Source organism: Siphateles boraxobius, unplaced genomic scaffold (assembly GCF_051911475.1).
Source record: "Siphateles boraxobius isolate OS27281-9 unplaced genomic scaffold, OSU_SipBor_1 9, whole genome shotgun sequence".
Taxonomy (NCBI): Eukaryota; Metazoa; Chordata; class Actinopteri; order Cypriniformes; family Leuciscidae; genus Siphateles; species Siphateles boraxobius.
Window position 1 is genome coordinate 23839581 of NW_027509219.1, and position 24815 is coordinate 23864395.

At 36.0% G+C, this 24815-nt stretch overlaps 1 protein-coding gene across 2 annotated transcripts in view; it reads left to right on the plus strand.

The window, feature by feature from the left end:
• nphp4 (nephronophthisis 4) overlaps positions 1-24815 on the plus strand; it is a 222810-nt gene that overhangs the window by 149486 nt on the left and 48509 nt on the right. For both annotated transcript variants that reach the window (XM_077224388.1, XM_077224389.1), the window contains exons 11-14: positions 7258-7313; positions 13467-13601; positions 17781-17929; positions 20780-20971. In XM_077224388.1, the coding sequence (XP_077080503.1) occupies positions 7258-7313; positions 13467-13601; positions 17781-17929; positions 20780-20971 (532 nt within the window). The remainder of the gene's footprint in view (positions 1-7257; positions 7314-13466; positions 13602-17780; positions 17930-20779; positions 20972-24815) is intronic.

Sequence of the window (24815 nt, forward strand, 5' to 3'; positions counted from 1 at the left end):
CTTTTACTATGTACACAAAAGGCCTATTTCTCTCAAATATTGTTCACAAATCTGTCTAAATCTGTGTTAGTGAGCACTTCTCCTCTGCCGAGATAATCCATCCACCTCACAGGAATGGCATATCAAGATGCTGATAAGACAGCATGATTATTGCACACGTGTGCCTTAGGCTGGCCACAATAAATTACCACTCTAAAATGTGCAGTTTTATCACACAGCACAATGCCACAGATGTCTCAAGTTTTGAAGGAGTGTGCAATTGGCAAGCTGACTGCAGGAATGTCCACCAGAATTGTTGCCTGTGAATTGAATGTTAATTTCTCTACCATAAGCCGTCTCCAAAAGCGTTTCAGAGAATTTGGCAGTACATCCAAGTGGCCTCACAACTGCAGACCACGTGTAACCACACCAGCCAAGGACCAGCTCATAAAAAATGGGGGCAAAAACAAAAGTGTTGCGTTTATAATTTTGTTCAGTGTAGTTGAACTGAGTTTGTTTAATGACTGATGAACTTTGCAACATTGAATTTATTTAACTATTAACTAAATAACTCAACACTGAACCAAATTGAGTTGAATGACACAATTGTCTTTTAAGAGCTACATTACAACTGAAATTCTATTCATTTCATAATTGAAGAACTCTTGAATTGAAGAAACCCTAAACCAAATTTTCTGAGATTTTAACTGAGTTTTGTGTGTTGAACATCATAAAAGTCAATGTTTCCATCTGTTAGTTTTGATTCTCACAAGTTCTTTTCAATAGATCCTGAGTCTTTGACACAAACGCGATCCACACTGTGAGTGTAACTGGTCATTATAGCCCTTTAGCCAATCAAACGGCTTTAAAAAGCCAAATAAGACTCAAAAGTTAACAGCATGTTCGTATATATATATATATATATATATATATATATATATATATATATATTCAATGCAGATAACAAATGCTGAAACGGGGTTTTATGACTCTATAACGCTGGTATTTTTCTGTTTATTGAATTGAAGCTGCTTTGAAACAATCTGTTTTGAATGAAGCGCAATGTAATTAAAGGTTACTTGACTTGACTTGACGTTAACATAACCACCCCAACTTTACCAGTTACCATTCAGATGGCTTATTCATTTATTTATTTGCTTATTAATATAGTATTTAAAATGTCAAAAAGACTCAAAGGGTTTGCCTTTAAATGATTAAAAACAAATCTGTTAATATTTCATGAAGTCAGCATCTACCTTATCAACTTCTCTCATTGCTTTACAGCAGAAATGTACATTGTTTTGATGTGTTGACTGTCAAAGAGCTGGATCTCAAGAAAAGGGTGCAGAGTGCGGGCAGCGATGATCAGAATGTGTTCATTTCTCTCTTCATTCTGTCTACTACCAATGAACACTGATAATACGCAAAAAGGTCGCCTGTGATTCTGCCCTTTAGCCAATCGTGCACAGTCTTTACAAATGCATGATCTATAATGAATGCATGGCAGTGAGAACACCCATGCGTATTTATGAGGGCTGTTTTCGTAGTGCACATGTCAGCAGTTCGATTAGCCTGTGTGAATCACTGCCGAAGTGGTAGCCTGTCCGTCCGTATTACGCAGGAAGTCAATCAAGATTTGATTGGTTCTGTCTCAGAAGATCTCATTTCTGTTTCTAATAACTTAGAAGTAGCTGATGCTGCCGATCAAACTGCAAATATGTGTAATTTTTTTAATGCAGTGTTTGATTTTATTTGTGATGTGATTTCTGAATGCATTTAGCTGTCAGAAAGAGAGCAAGATATGAGATAATTGTTCATCACTTGTCTTTCTCTTCTCTGTTCTGTTATTTGAGGATTAATGAGAAGAAATATATTGCAGAGTTTGAAAAAACTCAAAATTTGATTAAAAAGGTGAGAGTGAAAGTTATACATGCAGAGGGGTGTGAAGAAAGGAGAGGAAGTGTAAATGAGAGGGGAGGGTGTAGGAAAGTGAGTGAGATAGAGAGAAAGAGTGTTGGATGGGGTGAGGAGTTCACACATGCAGCAGAAACAGATTGAGCATCAGACAGAGTCATGACTGAGAGACTTGTTGTCACTCAACAGTGTGGTCACCTTCACTCAGCAAGGAAATGCCACCACACACTCAGACACATCTCTGAATGTCCTCGGTGACTGTTCCAGTACAGAGACTGTAAATAATGTAAAATCATGTATGTAGATGTTATTTTAGTGTCGTTCAGAGAACGCATGCCATTCATTTCTGAATATTTAAGAATATTCTGTAGCTTGTCAAGTCAAATCAAGTCACCTTTATTTATATAGCACTTTATATGATACATATTGTTTCAAAGCAGCTTTATAGTGATAAACAGGAAAATAATGATCAAAAAGTCTAGTATGGATACTTAAACAAGTATCTATACAAGTATCTATTTTTGAAATAGATATTGTTCTTTTGAACTTTCGATTCATCAAAAATATCCTGAAAAAATTAATCACGGTTTCCACAAAAATGTTTAGGAACTGTTTGCCACTGTGATAATAAACATAATAATGTTTCTTGTTTACCAAATGTTAACTTAAGACATAACAGATAAGGTTTGTGTGAATACTCGCCAAGACGTTGGCATTTAGCGTGAGACTCACGCAATTGACACATTTCACACGCTTTCTTGCCACACATCCATTTTCTCACACAGCGGAAAATTGCGAAGCAAAGAGGACATTGACACCGACAGACAAGACAGAGAAGGTTACTTTTGATATGAAACAAATTCTTAGGTCTTAGATTCTGTCAATTTTATTTAGAAATTCATACAATAAATACTTTTTTTGCACTTGTAAATGTGACGTGACAGGTCGTTGTAGCACCTCAGTTTAAGCAGCACGTGAACCGATCATCTAGTAAATAAACACAAATGAACAATAGGTATGTTTAAAGACAGACAATCTTACTGAAATGTATCCCATAATATCAATCAATCAATCAGTGTTTTTCAACTGTGGAAAGAGGTCACATAATGTTACATTTACCGGGTGGTGATGGCGCAGTGGATAAGACACATGCCTTTGGTGTGAGAGACCTGGGTTCGAATCCACTGTGAGACACCAATGTGTCCCTGAGCAAGACACTTAACCCCTAGTTGCTTCAGAGGCGCGCGACGTCTGACATATATAGCAATTGTAAGTCGCTTTGGATAAAAGCGTCTGCTAAATGAATAAATGTAAATATAAATGTAAATTTAGCCTACCTCAGGAAATATTTAATGACCATATATAGCACATTAGTTGGCTAGAAAAATGTAAAATTAGCTATGGAGAGGAGTACTTTGCTAAATATGTGTACTATATTACATATTTATTGTATTTTACTTATTTCATTAAAACATTATACCGTTGTTATTATAATAAAAAACGCATTATATTTAAATGAGTTTTAATTTTTAGTCTTAAATAATAATACCAGCTGACAGTGCTCTCTGTATAGCATTAAATGAGATTTTCTTTCTTGGGAAAAATGTACATGTATCTACTGTACCTATTATGCATCCAAATGAATCGATATTTAATCAAGATCGGAATCAAATCACAACAATTGAATTGAAATTGTGAAATTTGTGTCAAGGAATAATAAAAACAGTAGCCTACCAGTCATTGTAACATGTAAACATTGTAACATCTTGTCACTAAACTTAGTACAATTATGTTTAGTAACCAAATGTTTTGACAATCACAATACATTTATTGTAATGTAAAAAAAAAAAAAAAAAAAAAAAAACTTGCATCCCCCAATCCAAAATTCTCACTCTAAGCTAAACTCAAAAGTTGGCAGCCCTGCAACTTTAATTCTGTGTATGTGTGTATAACGGGATCGCGCTGTCTGTGCCGTCTTTGTGCGCACGCTTCGGATCTGTCAGTTAGCAAGAGTAAGATGTAAGTTGTTTACATCAGCATGAGTTTAAAAATCACATTTCACTGGTTCAGACTCATGTCATCGAGAATTTGCTATGAATATTCACAAAGTTAGAATGCTGCACTTCAAAACGATACCAAACTTGTGCTGAGGGGAAGGACCAGTCTTCGATAAGCGAGCAGAGTAAAATGACAATTTTCAGGCACAAGGGAAAGGTACTCATGTCAGAAAACTTAAAAATACTTTAAGATGTTTAATTGCTATTTTTAGCACTGAGATCGCTAGACGAGGGCTTAATTAACTCATTTTTGTGAAAACCTCAAATTCAACCAAAATTTTAATTTTTTTCACTTGTTTTGTCTGTAGCTCATGATCAGCCCGTGTGCATTTCCGACTCATTTTGCTAGCATGACACACACACACACACACACACACACACACACACACACACACACACACACACACACACACACACACACACACACACACACACACACACACACACACACACACACACACACACACACAAACACACACACACACACACACACATATATACGGTATCTCATAAAAGTGAGTACACCCTCACATTTCAGCAAACATTTTAGTATATCTTCTCATGGTACAATACTATAGAAATGAAACTTGGAGTAGTCAATGTGCTGCTTGTATAGCAGTATATATTTACTGTCCTCTGAAAATAACAACATGCAGCCATTATTGTCAAAATAGCTGGCAACAAAAGTGAGTACAAGTGTAAAATGTTTGCTAAAATGTGAGGGGTGTACTCACTTTTGTGAGATACTATGTATATAAATATATAGATAGATAGATAGATAGATAGATAGATAGATAGATAGATAGATAGATAGATAGATAGATATATGTGTATATGTTGCATTTGAAAAAAAGTATCCTTAAGGAGGTTAATTAGAGTCTCTCATTAGATCCCTCTGATTAATAGAGAGATTAATTATTAATGTTCCCTTCACAAACTCAGAAAACCATCAGGTAGGTTTGATATCTGTTGTTCCAGACAGGAAGGTGTTCTCCTTAAATAAAAATCCATCCAGAACATTTACTCAGTCAGGGTTTTGGGAAGTCACAATACCCTAAAGCGCAAGCCCCCTCAGGCCAGTTAACCAGGGGTTTCACACTAAATGGATGGACATGTCAAGAGTCTCACATTCAATAAAAAGTCAGAACATTAGAGAGATACTCCTTGGAAATGGAAACCATATAATATGTATATTTTAAAACGGATATGGACTTTTGTGATAGGTTATGGCTTTACTTTAAATTTTAAAGGAGGACTGATTTATGTGCACTTATTTGTTCCCCTATGTTCTATGTTGAGCACAAATGGTTTAGCACATTCTGTCAGTTGCATCATTTCTGTTGGTGTCAAATCCCGAGAGTCTAATTTCAAACTCTCACAGAATTTCACTGTTGTCAGGCGCTTATCTTATAAAAATCAGTTACCAAAAACAAGAGTGAGTCATAAAAGGTGTCTGGTTTAGAGGCAGCTTATGACCTTCTCATCCAAGCATCTGGTAATTGTGTTTGAAGAAGTTTAGATCAGATGAAGGAGCACAAATGCGCAGCAGTCATTGCAAATGAGAATTTGTCATTGAGCTTCCTCACACTCTGACCCTGTTTAAACCCACTATTAACATCCGCCTGGGGTGATCCGATCACAGGTGTTCAGATGAGATGATTGGCAGTTACACCTGTTTAGTAATGTGTGTCTCTTGTGACACATTAAATTAATGATAAGGGTCAGTAAAGACTTTACATTTTTACAAATAAATGTTCTTTTGAACTTTTTATTCATCATAGAAATAAATTACAAAATATAGAACCGATATTTTAAATGGTAATATTTCACAGTTTTACTGTATTTGGCCAAATAGATGCAGCCTTGTATTAGCAAAAGACACGTCCTTCAAAAATGAAAAAAAAAATGAAAAAACCTCTACATAACCCTAACCTTTGTACGTTGGTGTACATCACTTATTAAAAAAGTCTTCTTCCGTCTTAATAAAGCACATCATCAGAAGAGGTAAAAAAATCACCCTATTTTTCTCAAATAAGCTTGATTTTTAATCTAACGGCAAACAATATTTTATTTTACTTGTTCCTGCAGTCGCTACATCACATAATTTGTTGTCCTTTCAAAGCCTTAAGCTTAAAGCCCATGTTTTTGGGGGTTTTGAGGTGAGTAGGTGGCCAATTAAAGCTGTACGTGACAAATACTGGTACAATTTGGTCATGTGCATTTTTAATAACCTGAATCATAAGATAAAAACAATTCTTTAGATGCTTTTTAGAGACTGATGTTAATTCTAGGTAAAATTAGGGTCTTTTTTTATAGTGGCATATAGAGCTGACTTCATTATGTGAACGAGGGAATGATGTTCTGTTCACTGAGACTCTGACCTCATCTCTCGCCCAGCCCAGGACCTTCTATCGCTGCCTGGCTTACGTGACAAATGTGATTCATTCAGTGGGTCATTCAGGCTGTCTTTACACCATGAATGCAAATGAGCAGTCATTGGCCAGATAGCCAAAGGCCCTGTCACAAATGCCACCCTGAGTCCTAGCAGTCCACATTTTGGTGACATAATGCAGTGTAGACTGGAATAGTAATCTGCTATGGACAAATGGGACTCATGTTCTCATGGTCTTCACTGACACATGGGCTTCACAGCCATTCTAGGATTAAGGAATGTAATGAAAAAGAGAGAAAATGTGTAGTTGCATGGTTTTGAGTTTTAATTTTTAAAATAGGCACGAAACGGAAGTTGCACTTGCAATAGTCTTTTCTTCCCTTTTGTGATCTAAATGAAGTGGCTTCTCGAACAAGAAAAAATGTTGGGCGGGATTTGATTTCATACATCTGGAATACATTGGATGGTTGTGGTTTGCTATTGCTGGGATGTCATGTGAGTGGCAGGTTGTCCCGCCGTTGCGCCAGTAAACACGTCATCAGGGAAGAGAAGAGATGTTGTTGCAAGATAAAGGGGAAGTTACTTTTATTAAAGAATATGAGGGCAAACGTATTTTTAAAAAATAATTATGTGCATGCATAAACCATTTATAATAAATACTGCTATATTCCAAAACAAAAGAAAGAAAAAAGAATTGTCATTTTGATTTTATGGTGACTTTAACCTTGAATCATTTAATAATGTTTATCTATTGCCATATGAGTCATTTAGCAATAACTCAACTCAACGTGACATCATTTAACAATTTGAAACCTGTTGTGAAGGAGATATTTTGGTTTATGCAAATATGAACAATTGAGGAGCAATTGAGTGTTTGAAGTTCTCTCATTTTTATTTTATTTACTTGACTTTCAGATGAACACATCTTGGAGCCGACGGCTTCGACACTGCAGTCTTCACGCGGCCCAGCGGTAAGTCACTCGAAATCTTCACACTCTAAAATTCTCCTGGTCTCTCCCAGGGTGCAGTTTGCTTCCTTGTTACCATAATGGCAGCCATTTTAGAACAAACTCTGCTGTACCCCAACTGTGGTTTTGTAACATCTCTGAGAAACTGCGCTGGGTAGAATCAGAGCGGCCTTATTGCCGTGTTCTGCTGACCCAAGCACATGGGCGCTGGTTTCTGGGAGTTACGGCAGCATTGCACCATGAAAGCTTGAGAAGTCATAGGGAGGGTTTGCAAACTGAAGACAGACGTATTGAAGGCCAGGATGGAGAGTGTTCCACTATTCTTCAGATAGCACACTGTGTTAATTTTTATCACTTCCAACAGACACACAAGCGGTTCACGACCCCTGTTCAACTGCCGATCTACAGCATGAGGTGTACAAATATACCAAGCCAACTACCAGTTAACATTTTTGGTCTGTTCGTTTTAAAGGATAGGGCTTGATATGATTTGATTTCATTCAGTGCGATGCAAGTTGATTCAGTTTGATACGGTTTTGATTTGAAATTAATTTGATCCGATTGTATATTGATTTGGTTCTTTTATTTTATATGAATTTGATTCGATTTTAATTTTGATTAGATTCTATTTAGCTTTGATTTGATTCAGTGCAATTCAATTAGATTCCAGTTTGATTTGATTAAGTGCAATGCAATTTGATCCCATTCTAATTTGATTCGATTCAATTCAATGTCATTTCGATTTGACTTGATATGATATAATTTTGAAAATTCAGTTTGGATTTGATTTGATTCAGTTCATTTTTGCTTTGTTTCGATCCAAATGTGATTCGATTTGATTCAATTTTGATTTTGATTTTGACCTGATCTGATCTGATTTTGTTTTCATGAAATAGGATACATTGGTTGCTATGTATGTTTTTGATTCCCTAAAAAGATCCAGTTCATAAAAATCTTTTTTTAAAATTGGATTACACCGTTTTTGTTTGTTTGGTTTGTTTGTTTGTTTGTTTGTTTGTTTTGTTTTGTTTTGTATGCAACCCACAAGGTAAATCCAATATAAAGATGTTTCTTTGCATCATTCTGCAGAACAGTCGTATCACAGCCAGTACAGATTGCTAATTTGCATTATTTTGACCAGTGCTTCACAAGTAGAAACATGTAAAAAAAAATATATATATATTAAAATGACAAGACTACATACACACACTAATCTTTAAGAGTTGCTGCATATGCAAAGTGCAATCAAAATCAGAACAAATATATTAACTGCTCAAGATTCCCCCAATTCAAATGCCAGGGTGAAAATGTTTTTTTAAAGATCTTCACTGATGGGGCTGAGTTACAAGAGAAGTAAAAAAAGTAAAAGAGTAAAAAAAGAGAGAAAAAAATTGTTTACTTATAGTCACAATACTGTGTCAATGCAGTCGGGTTTTTATTTGCACTTTAATACCTGTATAAACTCCCTCCATTTTAAGATAGTGTATTGAAAGTGTCTCTGTCCGTAAAAAACGATTTTGTTAGCTCGCAAACAGAAATATGTTGTATCTAAATTGCTCTGGCTTTCTCTCTCTTCAGTAAAGCCTGATTTAACACTTCTGCAAAACAAAAGAAAACAAAGCAGATGCTGTCAGACCTTTAAGACCCTTTAAAATATCCAGTGACACTTCCTAGGCTCCACAGCACAGAAGGATGGATCTGGTCTGCATCGATTTTGGTATGGCACTAATTTAGAGGGACACCAATTTGGAAAGGTTGATTCAAGTGCTTTTTTCAGCGACCCTGCTGCCTGTGTTTGTTCAATAAAGCCTGAGTCCCTCACTTTGTCTGAAAATGTTGTCAGGGCTGTGGCACATCTCTGTGATTGATGGGCTTCTCCGTCTCGTTCTCAAATTTTCTCTCTCTCTCTCATACATGGATTCAGAGGAGCATGTGCAGACTGGTTTAGTCATTCTGCATCCCAAAAAGGAAAGATAATGGATCAGAACTTGTGGCATGCTTTGTTCTCTGATATCAAACACAGATTGGCCTTCATAAATGTTTGACACACATTTAATGTGATGACATATCATACACATAACTTAGTGTGCTTCCTTACTCATTAGGCTTCTTAAGTCAAGTCAAGTCACCTTTATTTATATAGTGCTTTTAAAAATGATGGTCTGTTTCAAAGCAGCTTTACAGTGATAATAGGAAATTAACGGAACAGAGATTGTTTTTGCTTTACAGCAGCTCTAGAGTTAAGTTATTGTCCAGCTAAAGTTAGTTTTGATCGATTCACTTCCATTGCAAAGATCATTAGTTATTAACTTAGGGGGCGCTTACACGACACCGTTCTAACAGAAAACCCTAAATGCGCTCCAGCCCGCTCATTTGCACAACAAAAGTGCCTGGTGGCTCGAGAACGCAAACCTTAAAATAGGTGCAAGCCTTGAAGAAAAAGATATATAAATTTCTCTGCGCAAGCTTTAAAAACTCAAACCTGTGAAAACGCTGACGGCGTGCACATGCGTATTACATGTTTAGTCTATAGGTATGCGTGTTTGAATATATATGTGCGCAGCCGTGTAGTCTTTCTTTACAAATTGACCTCAACAAATTACTTGTCTGGCCATAAAAATGTATAATACAGAATTATTTATCGCTTCTGAGTAGCCATGTGAACCGGAACTATTTTGATAACGTTTTATTTGTACAGAGGTAAAGGGAAGGAGGCCTTCACAGGGGAGAGACTAGTTGACACTTCAGGACTGCATTGTCGTCGTGTCCAGGCGCAGGTCCTTCATCAGATCTAGATCCGGCGGACTGCGGTACACCTCGGATAAACAGAGAGACTAATATTAGCGTAGACACCATCGTTCTTATGATGTAACGAGTACATCAGGATTTATGGGAAGTGTTCACGGTTCCGGCTGAGCTAATCTATGCAGCCTAACATTGAATTATAGAAGTCTATAATGCGTTATGTGTATGTTAGGTCAAAGAGATGTGTTTTTAGTCAAGATTTAAACTGACAGAGCGTGTCTGGTTCCCGAACAATGTTAGGAAGATTGTTCCAGAGTTTTGGTGCTAAATAGGAAAAGGATCTACAGCTAGCAGTCGATTTTGATATTCTAGGTATTATCAACTGGCCAGAATTTTGAGATCGCAATAGACGTGAAGGACTATAATGCGTTAAGAGCTTGCTCAAGTACTGGGGAGCTAAACCATTTAGTGCTTTGTGAGTATCAGCAATATTTTAAAATTTATAAGATGTTTAATGCAGTGTTAATAGAACCGAGCTGATATGGTCATACTTCCTGGTTCTAGTAAGAACTCTAGCTGATGCGTTTTGGACCAGCTGTAGTTTATTTATTAAGCGTGTAGGGCAACTGGGCCATCTGTTTATCTACATACATGTATTTGAATATTTTGCATTACAGTTTTGCAAAACTGTCTTTAATGTTGCGATTTATCTTGGGACTGGCATATCTGGTTGATAACTTGTTTGATCTCTCTATATTGAGTAATATTTTGAAATCCTCATGGGGAAAAATGAATGGACAAAATACTGGAACCAAGGCTGGAAAAAGTAGGCAATAACTGTTCTGCTTTATTAATGCTTATAGTTTCGAAATAAAACCTTCAACAAGCACATTTGGATGTGATGTTCAGGTGTACAGTACCTTGTTGCTTTTCTGACTTATTGTGCTCTAATGCACAAGTCCTGAATAATGCCGTCCAGCGATTTTTCGTACATCCCATATTTCAGAGTTAGTTCATTAAAATAATCACTTTAGATGCATGCTCTCACCCTCTATTTATAGTTAGTGCTTTTTAAAAAGGGCCCTTCTCTCTATCTGTTTCTCTCTCTCTCTCTTTCAGACACCACTATGCCTCCATTATTGATTTCATGTTTTTTAGTATGCATGAAAGTGAGCGTATGTCAAACAAGAGCTGGCTTTGTGAATATCGACGTTCGTGATTTTTATTCTGGCCTTGTGCCTTTTCTGTTGGCAGTGTGTCTTTCAGTAGTTCTGCTATCATGTGGATCTGTCTGTCTTTCCTCTCCCTCTGTTTTCTTACTTGTCTTTTCTTAGTGATGGGTGTAATTCATTGAGTCACTGTAGTGAGAGTCATTTGTTTTTGTGTCTGCTGTCAGTTCAGGAACACTAATATTGTTGATCTCCATCAAGGCAGCACAATAGTGAACTCGTTGAACACGTGGGGTCAAATATGATGCATTTAAAAAATATTATATTATAAAACGTAATCATTTAATTTGCCCTGAATTGGGCAACTGCAATTTAAGAGTAACATGTTATGTTGTGATTTGTTTTAATTTTACACATTCAAATTTTAAATTTTAATTTTCCATTGGGATCAGTTCCATCATGAACATTTCAATTTCTTTATATAAAAGATCCTTATTCAAAGTGATGTACAATGCAACGTAAGTGACTTAAATAGACTGTAACATGAGAAGCGCTGCATTGCAAAGTTTCAAGGGATTCAAAAACCCGCTATTGGAAAGTCGCGGTCTAAATTCATGTTATGTGTTCACAGTGATTTTTCAGCTGATCGGGGCTCACTGTAGTCATGCGTTTAGGCATTATTGGGGTCAGTGAGCCATGAATTTATGTTGTATTGGGGTCAGTGGAGAAATGCTTTTAGGCTGTACTGGCTGTCTGTGATTTAGGCTGTATTGGAGGCAGTTGAGTCATGAGTTTAACACCAGTGACCCCGTCACAGTTATCCAGTCCTGTGCTATACAGATCACATCACACAGCCTAGGAATCCATCAGCCTTTCTTAAGGGCAGAGGAGTGCTCTACTTCAGCAAATGATGCAAACTAAAGTCTGTACAGATCTCTGAGCATTAGCACGGCAGGAAGACTTTTAAACAGTAATATCTGACTAAATCTGATTAAAAGCGGCACAGTTACATCACAACTGCCTTAATGTCTTCATTTAGATAAGTATTGAAGAGCTTTTTATAATTCTGATATGATTTCTTGTTGCTAGCTGTAGAACAGGGATGCAGACTTATAATGTGCATTTGAAAATGTATCTATTTCCCAAATTTGTAATGAGTATCATTTATAAATCTGTTGTCAGCAAAAAGGTCTTATCCACCAAAATAAGATAAAAGGTTTAACATTTAAAAGCAAAGAGATTAAGATGCGATCAATTTTAGTTTTGTAATTTTACTGTTGGTCTGAAATAAAGTTAATTTATTATTATTTTTAAAATCTATTTTTTATTTTACAGTACAGTAGTATAATAACTATAGTTATACAGTATGTCTTTATTGGTTCATTTTAAAATGTAATAAAATAAGAATATTTTTTGATTATATTACATATTATTATGTTTAATATAATGTATTTAATAATAATATTAATAATAATGAATGAGTACCATAAAAACAACAGTGTGAATGTTTAAAATGTTTTAAAACCACATTTTAAATCTGATATTTCATACTTTTTTTTAAATTAAAACATAAACTACACTACAAGATATTAACCCTTTTTTGAAAAAGAAGAAAAATTTAGGTTTTCACTACAAGGACAGTTCGCACAAGACTCTTTCTTCTACTAAAATGAAATGCTGTTTTAGTCAGAGTAAAACAAAACAAAAATCAATATGACATCAAAATTTAAAGGATACTTTTGTCCAAAGACAAAAACTTTAAACGAAAAAATTCATATGAAAAATCTGATATTTAGTTGGTAATGAAGTCAGAATCTTAAAGATGCAGAAATTGATGACTGTGTCAGAAAACATTCATACAAGTTATAATGTTACTTTTGTTAACCTTTTTTTTTGTTAACTTTTTTTTAACTTTTTGATAAACTTACTTTTGTTATTTTGACTACAACAGAGACTCAAGTTAGGAGCTTGAGGCAAACATGAACGGTGTAACATTCACAGTGAAATTAGGGCTTGTATGAAAATATGTGCGTAGCTGCACCCAAAGCTGGATTTGTCACATTATACCTAAACAGGTTTCTAATTTCATCCTTCTTTTGTGTTGGCTGGATGTTGGCATTATATAGATGCCAGCTGCGGGGGATTGCCACACCGTCAGATGCTTTTGCCCATTGTTTTGTGTGATAAATATGTATTAATTTTTTTCTTCTTTTTTCCTCTTTTCTCTGTTTCTGTTCTTCAGCTGTCTCTCTCTCAGCTGGTTGCGACTTCACGCTACCCGACCATGAGCCACACGGTGGGGTCTCCATGGCAACAACAGCTCCCCTCTCAGCTCTCTCCCTCCCTGATGGCATCGGCCCACCAGCTGTCACATGTCGTAAGCTTTCCACCCACATACACACACACACACACACACACACACACACACACACACACACACACACACACACACACACACTCAGACCAATACAGAAATATATATATGCTCTTTTAAAACAAAGCACAGAGAGATACATTCATGCAAAGGAATAAAACACCTACACTCAAAACATATGTGGCTTTGATGCTTTAAAGAAAACACACATACGATTCCTCAGTAAACACACCTATACACCACAAAAACCTCACCAAACTTGTCGATAGCAGCAGGAATTTCGTATTAAAATGTTTTTTACATGATGGGCTGCAATTGTTCACTACCATTTTGCAGGTTAAAAACTTTGGTGAATCAAACTGCAAAATAAAACTTTCCCATCTAAGAGCACCATTAACTGTTCCATCAGTTGGACTAAATAAGCTGCTTCAGGATCTGGTCAGGTTCAGTGGGTATATGTCACTAAATTGGAAAATCATGTTACTGAGAAATTTATCTCATAATATATCCATCAGTGATCCACCAAGTTGGTTCACTTCAGCTCTGAAATACCTTCATATGATTCTTGATTAACATAATAAGTCAAGTCTTTAGTGTGACATGACCAATCAGAAATCATTCAAATATACTGATTTGATGATTAATTGTTTATAAATGTTGAAAGCAGTTGTGCTGCTTAATATTTTTGTGAAAAGGTTTTTTCTTCTTTTTTTCTTTTTCTTTTTTTACTGTCGCTTTAAGATTTTTACGCACTGTAAGACTTTTTTCACCATCGGGCCGAATGGTTATTGTTGTGAAATTGTACCTAAGGATTAGACTACATTTCCTTCGTAGATAAATGTAGAAGCTGGCGACAACGTGATACTGCTTCTTTAGGTAAACTATTGAGTGAGCACATTATAGAGGAGGATTGTTTAACATAGAAAGGTAAAAGTTCCCAGGCTAGCTACAAAGAAAATGTATACGAATATTATGATATGAATTTTAACTAGTTTAATGTACCTCGTGTAAAAATATCCTGTTTGAGATGTATTTGCACATCATTACAGGTGTTCCAAATCATTGTTAGCTAATCCTGCTGAGAAATCTGGGATGAGAACAGTTTGTAATGGTAATGTGCTTGTGTTATTTTAATGGAAATATAGTGTGTTTAGATACAGCCTGTATAGAGTGGGAGCATATCACATATTTTGCATGAGGATATCCACAGATATTATGCTAATCATGTGTGGGAGCTTGTATGTTTATGCTGTTGCCTGTAGTCATGCAGTGCATTTAACTATACAATGCTTTGTTACCTCCTCCACAGTTGTTCTAGGCTGTTTGTGCCACACATGGGGTATTATGACAGCGATTAGGGAGGAAATTTCTGCTATGCTCAACTTCCTCCATGCTAGTCATATCATTTCTAGGTAAAGGACTCGCTGATTTTGTGATTGTGTTAAATAAATAATTTTTTTCTTTTAATTGATTAAAAGAAAAATCAATTCTTCCTATCTTCAAGTTAGAGATTCAAATCCTTCTCTGGTTTCAGATGGACAGATTCATAAATATCACAAAGCATTGTGAACATCCTGTGCTGTATACTGATTTAAAACAAATGCAGAATTTTGAAATTCACGTGCAATTTTCTTTTTAAAGGTCCCATATTGTACAAATTTCTAAAGTTTTATTTTAGGTTTTGATGTCCTTAAGAATATATATTTGTGGTACCAAAAACCACCTCAATATATTTTTACAGCTCCTTTCTCAGGAGCTCTGCTAAGAACGGGTTTTTGGCCTGTCTACTTAATATTCATGAGCCTCTCTTCTGATTGGCCTGTTGTTTCTGAGTGACCCACCATTTGTGGGGGTGGTGACTGAAGGCAAGTAGTTCTGACATCACATTTATACGGAAATCACAACAGCTATTGAAAAGGCATCACCTACTTTGTGCAGGCTGTATGCATTTGTCTGTGGATCGACTGTTTTGAAACTTATATGGTAGTTTCATAGCCTCTAGCCCTCTGTTATCATGAAAAAATCCAGGAAATTTCAGTTTTGACAATATGGGACCTTTAAGTAGACCGCTTAATATACAGTATGTCTCTGTGTGTGTGTGTGTGTGTGTGTGTGTGTGTGTGTGTGTGTGTGTGTGTGTGTGTGTGTGTGTGTGTGTGTGTGTGTGTGTGTGTGTGTGTGTGTGTGTGTGTGTGTGTGTGTGTGTGTGTGTGTGTGTGTGTGTGTGTGTGTGTGTGTGTGTGTGTGGTGTGCATGCTTGGATGTGATTTTGGATGCATATACCAGCATGCCACATCTACACCTAGGCCTACATTTATTCATTTTGCAGACACAAATGCAGATGAGGATTGCTACCACACAAGCAATTCATCAAAAGTGGGCAGTGACATTAAAAGTGCAATACAAGCTAAAGTTTGCCAGCAAAAAAACAAGGTAATTGATTAGTATAATATACAGTGCACTGCTGTTGAAACGTTTGGGGTCTGTAAGATTTTTTTCATGTTTTTAAAACAAGTCTCTTATGCTCACCAAGCCTGCATTTATTTGATCAAAAATAAAGTACAAACAGTATTATTGTGAGATATTAATACAATTTAAAGTTTTGTTTTTTTGTGGTTGAAATATTTAGAAATGTAATTTATTATTGTGATGGCAAAGCGGAATTTTGTAGGGGAAAAACTGTGTACCTTGACTCCCAGGAATTGTGTAAAGCCAGCCAATCAGATTAAAGCTAGTCTGATCGAGAAAATAATTGCCACTTTTTCAGCAATATAAATCAGATGGCCAATGAACAGATTTCCGTGGGTTCCAGATTTCAGGTGGCCCATATGTGTTTTGCCTGATGATAGGTACTGTTAGGAGAATATAAAATGCTGTATTTAGTCTTTGATACAGTCCTTGTGCAAGAGTTGTCTTCAGGCATTTCATAAAGTTCTTGTAGTGTGTTTGGGTTTCTGTTGGCTGTGGAGTGTCATTTTTTTGTGAAACATTCCAATACTAAATAGTCCTGACAGAGTTTGTCTTTGAACTGTTGACCTCTCTGTTGTCTTGACTTATGCCAGTTTCACACATACTCCGTGTGCAGTGCATATGTGGTGTGTGTTGCGGTGCGTATGCGGCGCAGGAGCAGCACGCGCTATTGTGCTTTCACATATGCTGCGTTTGCAGTGCTCAACTGATCTACGGCTGTACCACAAACACAACATTAATTCTCTATTATTTATTTCAATCACTATTTTCATTATCAGCGTCTTTTATAAAATTATATAAAAACGTTTCAGCATTGCAATTCTATTTATGCACAGTAGTTATAGGTCTAAATTATTTCACAGGCTTAGGCTATTTACTTTTAAACTCAATACACTTAAAAAACGTATTATTATTATTACTTCTATATAGATTTATATATTAAGTTGCTTAAGCAAGTGGCAAAACATTTAAACATTTAAGCCTTATGTTAACATCACAAACATTTTAAATTAAAACAAAAACAGCTCTCTCATACCTTTTCTTTTGCATTTAAATCTTTTTTACAAGAAATATTGTGGGTCACAAAGAACTTGTTTTTCCACCTCCACGAAGAGACGAGTAGGCTACATCCATTATGTCGCGTTGTTGAGGTACTGTGTAGTTTTCCTTGCTTAAAATTAAAAAGAAAATGACTGTGAAAAATAGTAGTATAATTTAAGTAAATGCATTTATGGTGAGATTACTATATTTTCATGTCAATCCGTGTTCATTTTGACTACGAACCAATGCGCTGTCACTTTAATTCAGCGCGTGCAGCACAGCAGAAATAAACTCGGTGCAGAAACGATCGCTACACTGCTGTATCCGCACTGCACCTGAAACGCACTGCCGGACTGAATCCGCGAGCAGTGTGAAAGCTCTAACCTGTTAACATAGTTATGGAAAAAAATACGCACTGCAAATGGAGTATGTGTGAAACGGGCGTTACTTTTTTACACATTTTAGGAGGTCGTTTTAGATTTGCTAATGAAATATTCTCAGTATGTTCTCAAAGAGAGAGACAAGATAGATGAGTCAAAACTTCATCAAGACGTCTCTGGGTTTTTGTTTCACAAAATTTCAAAATCTGTTCCTGAATTTCAGTCCAAAATGACTTCTGAAATTGTCTGTTTTTCTCTTTCCACGCATGTGTGTTGTTTTAAATGGAATCAGGAGCGTCCAGTTGCCAGCAGCATAGCTCACCTGGAGCTGAGTGTGCAGGAGAGAGAGGGAGACAGAAGTGAGGAAGAGGATGAGATGCAGGAGCTGACCTTCACCCCAGTGCATGCCCCTGTCATCACGCTTGGAACACACTCTGCCGGGTGAGAAACAGATAGACACACTAACAATTCAGCTGTACAGGAGCCATATTCTTCACTCAAGTTAATGAAGCAAATCTGCATTTGCTTCTGTACCTTTTAATACTTTTGTATGCACATACTGTATGCATATGCAAATGCTCGTACAGACATTGTGCTAATTATGGCAGTATGGCAAATTTTAGTTTTAATATATAACATAGATTGATGAATGGATGGACGGACAAATGGAATTAGACAGACAGATAAACAGACATCAGTCTATTTCCCCATCATGCATGAATTTGCTGCTTTCTCTAATTCCAATTTGTCTCTCAATATCCCTTTCTGTCACCATTGCTCCATTTTCAATACACCAACACATTTGTATGTCATGTTTATTTTAGCAGGCCTTGTCTTTGTTAATATGTGGACTTGTGCTGTCCTTTAAAAGTGGAAACAGTTTTGCTGAAACTGAGTTGAGATGGCCATTTAAAATCTCAGGGAGTACGGAGTTGTCATTCAAGAGCTGTTCGTTGTCACATCATCATCTAATTCTGACCAAAGACAGTTAACAGGCCAACATTATCTTCATCTGGCCCTGCAGATTCACAGAGCGCAGGGGACCAATGTGTGTCATTTAAAACTTTATTTAAAATAAGAGCTCTAATTTGAGTCAGTTGTCATATCTGATTGAACCCTTTAAAATTAAATTTGAAGTCTGAATACTAAACCAGGTGGAATGAATAAAGCTCTTTCATTTGGACTGGAGGTGAATTTAAATAATATTTTTTCCTATGTGAGGGACTTTAATTGGTTAGATTTATATGTATGTGTTTTCTGAAGAGCTCAGACCCTCACGGACAAGGACAGAAGTGCTTTTGATTTCCCTAGGATATTATAATAAAACATTTACATAATAACAAAATCTCTTTTCTTTTATTCAGGGGGTTTTAAATGAGTTGCTGGTTATGAGGACAAATCCCACTGGTCTGTTGTCATTACGAGAAACCAATAGTCCAATAGAAACTAAAAAGAACACAATAAAAAAAATCATTTTTATAATAATTAATAACATTTTTGTAATTTAATCATGCTGACCAAACTCAATTGTGAAATGTATTGCTGTGGACTGTATAGGCCAGTTATAGGATAATGTTTAATCAATTAATAAATCCCCTTTGAGTAATGTTTGTGTAGTACTCTCGTCTACCCCAATACTATGTAACTGTGATTTGTTTTAGTTTCTTAATCAGCATATCATGTAATTAATTAAATAGTTTTAACCGATTATATATTAATAATGCATTTGAATTAAGTTAAAGAAATTATTACCCAAACATGACAGTTTCTCTTTCAGTCTCTATCTGGCCTCATCTTTCTTCATGTCTGTCTCCCTCTATATCTTTCTTTCTTTGTCTTTTTTTTCTGTTTGTGTCCTGGTAAGAATATATTGGGCGGACGTGTGTGAAAATAATAAGCAAGGACTATTAATGTGTAATTCAGCAGAAAATTACATGATCCATAGGTAATATTAAATTCTTCTTTGACTGTGGCAATTAAAAGCCTCTGGTATAAGTGTAGGCCTAATTACTATACCTCCTAATTAGTTTTTAGTCACTGGAAGAACATATTAAAGTCCTTCTGTCATTACGCTCACACATATTTTCGCTGTTCTGTAATGTTGGAAAAACCCTCGTTAGGGATTCCTAAACATAAGTCCTAAATAAACAGCTTCAGTACAGGGGAAATATTCTTACTGTGAGCCAGATTGCTCATAGAGATTACATACAGTACTGTGTTTACAGGGATGGAAACATGTTTTATGTATATGTGAATGTTTGTGTGTGTGTGTGTGTGTGTGTGTGTGTGTGTGTGTGTGTGTGTGTGTGTGTGTGTGTGTGTGTGTGTGTGTGTGTGTGTGTGTGTGTGTGTGTGTGTGTGTGTGTGCGCGCACTGCGCATGCATGAGGTTTTTTATATGTTGATTAAAAATGATGATGGTTGGTTACAGTTTATGATAGATTATGAGATTATTAATGTTTATTTGGAATAATATGCATCAAATATTAATTCGCAATTAGACATGCAGTAAGGAAGTAAATAGTCAATTTTGACATCATGTTGGCTTTATTTGTTTTATTTGCTATCTATGAGATTGTGCATATATACTGTATCAACCATTTAAAATTTTACATTGTGCTGTACAGTTCTGCCCGACAGCGGTTTTACCACCCACATTTTATTTTATTTGCTGTTGTTTGCTTTCTTTTGGTGCAATTTTCTTTCCATGTCTAACGGGACATATTTCAAATGCTTTTATCTTTGAGCGACAATGCAAGTCTTTCAAGAAAGTAGACATTTCTGACATCTTTAAGAAACTGCTTGATGCAAGCCTCTCAAAACCATGTATCTCATCTCATGTGTGAGATCCCATTTAAGATATCACAGCAGGACATATTACCAGATCCCACCAGATGATTTTATAGTACCCTTTAACATTTGACACAGATCATGCTGTTGATAAAAGGGTTTTTACAACGTTGTGCATGTGATATATTGTGAAGAGATACAGAATGTACCTGATAATGCACAGTAGGCTGCCTGCCACGTGTTGTCTTGACAGCACTTGGCAGCTTCAGGTGTGTGTGCAGGTACAGTATTGTGACTGAAGATCAATGAAGCACAAAGAACTGAAAAAGGCTCATTAAGGCAGATGTTCAGTAAGTAAATGAAATGCTTAGGTGATTGAATGTACTGGAAAAAGCTACTACATTATGTAATGCTTAACATATCATTAGAAATGTCACGTGTATACTGTATATTCTACTGACAGCCAATTTTTAGCTGTGCAAATGCGATTTCTCTATCTCAGCTCTTCCAGATCGACCTCCCGGAGATCTTTGGCCCAGCTCTTCTCCTCTGGTTTTCCTCAGATCCTGGACCATCAGAACCAGGTGGCTGAGGTTTTGGATCCTTCGGAGCCTGTCAACTTTGACCTCCAGAGAGAAGAAGCAGATCATCTGCAGGCCAACACTCTCATCCTGCAGTTCCTGGCCTTTACCAGGTACGTTTGATGTCTGGACATCTTATCTGCACTGTTTTGTTGTTGAACTCTTCTTTTGTTTGTACTGCTGTGTTCTTTTATCTGTGTGCATTAATATCTGTGATGTTTTTTTTTTATTTAATTGACTGCATCTTTTAATGAAAAATGGTTCATTAAAAGTTTGGCTGCGTGTTGAAAACATTGTCACAGTGCATGCAATCTTTTAAATGGTAAGGCCAATTCACACAGCACAGACAAACACCAACAATCACGTTTGTTGGGTTTTGTCTGATCAGTGTGTTACCCCTTTTGGTGTCTGTTGGCATTGGTCAGAGTTAGACATACTGGAAATGAATGCGAATCTCTCTGTAATAATGTAATTTATTCAAGTACTCTATTAAAATAAATTGTTTATTTCAGTTGGTAATTTGTGTATTCCAGGAAAAAGTATTTAAAACAATGTTTGGGAAAAAAAGCCAAAAGTTATATTGAAAATGTAATAAAACTGTATAATAGTATTATGTTGTGATATAATATAGTAATTTTAGTAATGAATTGCAATATGAATTAATCTACTTAGAAAGATTCACTGGCAGGTCTGTTATGGAGCAGTATGTTCTAGTCTACAGCCTTTACGAGCAGTGCTGAAACACTAGCTATCAAACAGGAGATGTCAGGGTCCTTTATTTCAATAGTAATGCAGCTCTTCAAGTGCTGGTTCAGGGCCAAGCATCTCTGGCTAACTTCTCTCTGCCCCCAATCAGCCAATGTCCATATATCACGCAAGTATTGATGCTAACTTGTCCACATAAGAAATGGCACTTGTCAAGTGTGGTTGTGACAGATTCGGGCACCTCTCTGTTCTCAAATCAGGCATTGATAGATTTAAAGTACACTCTCCCTCTCTTTCTCTTGTATTTTCTCTGCATCCCTCTTACTGTCAGGTTGTTGTATTTTTCAAATGGGAGGAGAAGGTGATAATTCTTTTCAGCCCTTTAAAGCCTTGAGATCCATTTATTAATTTTTTTATTAGGGTTTTAGGTCTATTCATTTAACGCATTTAATACAATGAAATATGATTCATTGCACAAAAATGAATCTTAAATCCTTGTATGAATGAATTTATCATAGGGTTCCCAAACAGGGGTTTGTGAGTTGATTAAAAACGCTAAAAATTAATTTTAATTTATTAACATAAATAAATAAATAAATAGGGATAATTAATTAAGAATATAAAATTGAAATAGTTATATGGCTTAATGCTATAAGTAAATTGGAAAAGGGTACAATTTAGTCTATCACAATATATATATTTTTTAAATCGTACAGCCCAATACTTTTTTTTCATGAGGTTCTCTTACAATGCTAGTAAAGTTTTTTGCACAAAAAGGATATATGAGGATTTTTTTTTTATTTTCAACCCTCATGTTTGAAATTATCTGCTTTTAAGCGATGCTTCCTTTAAGGCTTTTTATTAAGCAGCCACTTTTATGATTGGCTAATGTCATTGCATGGAAAAAGTATCAACACCCTCTTGCTATTGCATGTGAGTATGTGTTTTGAAAAAAAATAACCAAATAAAACTGTCAATTACAGACAAAGCATTATGAAATTCTTTACTTGCAGTTGGCATTGTAGTTGCGTCCAATCCAATGCAGTTGGCTGCTTTATGTTTATACAAAAGTTTCTTTGCAAAATCTCCATTGCACTGTCTTGTTTATGAAACAAAATGCTCAGAGCTAAACATATAATCCTCCAACGCGATCCGGGACGCCATTAAAAATGAATCCTGACCTTATGAGGTCTGTACAGAGATGCATACGAGCTGTTTAAACAGGACACGTCGAGGCACGTTCTTTTACTCTTCCATTTGTCCTTTTATCAGCTGACACAAGCGCGTGGAGTATGTTAGAAATTGAATGGGCATCCAGTTTAGACAGCATCAGTGATTATAATGGGCTCTCTTTGCTTTTGACGTGACAGTCGTGTCTGGAGTAGACAATTATCAGCCATTAAGCGACTTAACACAAGTGAGTGGGGCCTGTGGTGTGATGATGTAAAAATATTTGTTGATATTTTGCTCTAGAAGCAATCATATGCAAATATATTTGCTCGTGTGACATCACAGATATTAAAATACCCAAACAAGCTGAATTTGGAGCTTGATTTAATAAATTATTTGTTTATAATGGGGAGGACGTTTTAGGTTACGGAACTTGCAGGATGTTTTGATGGTACATAGATCAAGGGAAATTTGGTGTGATGTCATGACCCCTTTAAAGCGGCAAATGTAATAACTGCAGCTTGTGCTTAGAATAAACAGAACATTGTCACTTTGATAGGTCAGTAGATTTTTAAATTCTCTTGACTGGAATGCTGTTGGAAACTTCTTTTTTTCTTAACACACAGTAAGAAAGCTGGTGAGTCAACCGACATGACTTATTTGACCCATTGGGTTTTAAAGGTAGATGGAAAACCTGAATACATTTTCTCTTTTGTAAAGGAAGAAAACTGTGGTTTATCTGCTAAATTAATCTCCCTTCTAAAATATGTAGTTATTGTGTATTTGTGTGTCTTTTAGAAATCTCAGTTTTCCCACTCACCATGCGGAGCTGTCCATCCCTTTGTTTACCAGATGAATATTGATGTGAAATCCTCGCATAGCTGTAAGGCATATTCTTTTAATTGAAGAAATCAAGTCATTTGATTGGCTTTGAGGTCAGAACTGACATTTTGAGTGAATAGCACTTAAACTCTAGAATTGTGATGTGATCGCTCTCAGTGGGCCTGCCAATTGTCCGCACTCTAAATAGTTTCTATCCTTATCTAATTCTGAGTGATTGATTGCTAATCTTCCTCACAAAGAGAAAAGAAAGCAATCATCCCTCCCTAATCTGTCCCTCCATTTTAATTCATTCTGCTGAGGATGGAGACGAACTCTTCACATTGCCCTGCCAGCTCTCAAATGTCACCTAGGACTTTGATTAATTCATTTATATCCTTTCATTTAATTATTTATATCTTTTGTTTATCCTCTTGCTCGTCTAACAGCATGAAGTTGGTTTTTAGACTTTCAGGTTTGAATGTGTGAACCCATCGCCCCTGAGCTGCTAGCGTTTTCTCAGGTTCAGTGATGGATGATTATTGCTTACATAAAATGTAGTGGACCATTACTGGCTAATTTAATTGATTTAAAATATCATGATTTTAAGGAAGTTGTTTCTCACCAAAAGTCCTGCCTTACCAAATAAAAAATAAATAAAACAGTAATAATGATTTTTTTCTTCAGTTGCAGGAGTTATTGATTTTGCTTTCAAGAAATGAAGTTCCACATGATTAAATAGGAAGTTTTGTTTTATGATTTACCTGCTCTTTTTCTGACTTCAAGAGACCTTCAAGCATTATTATTTCAAGCTCTGGTACAATGATACTGTTTTATTGTCTTTAATTAAGTGAGCAGTTTCATTCAGACAGGTGTTCACCATTAACTTTATTAATGGCAGTGTTAGAATGTGTTAGTGTAGAGCGGTGATTGCATGTAAGGTTTAGGGTTATAACTTTTCCCCCCATTGAGGTCCATTTTTATTTTATTGCCATATTATTTTTACATTTATTCCATTGAGGTCCACATTTAGCTTTGTTCTACCATAAAAAGTAGGGGTGTATTCATTCGTTTTCTCGATGCATCGATTACAAATCCTGACGATGCATATGCATCGATCTTGAAACATGTATTTCGAATCGTGAATCGTTTATTTCGGTCAATATTCGATTTAAAATGCTAAGAATCGAATAATTTCCGATTCTAAATCGATTCAGTGCTTTAAAACATATAAACATTAAATGACTACATATGCGAATTGAG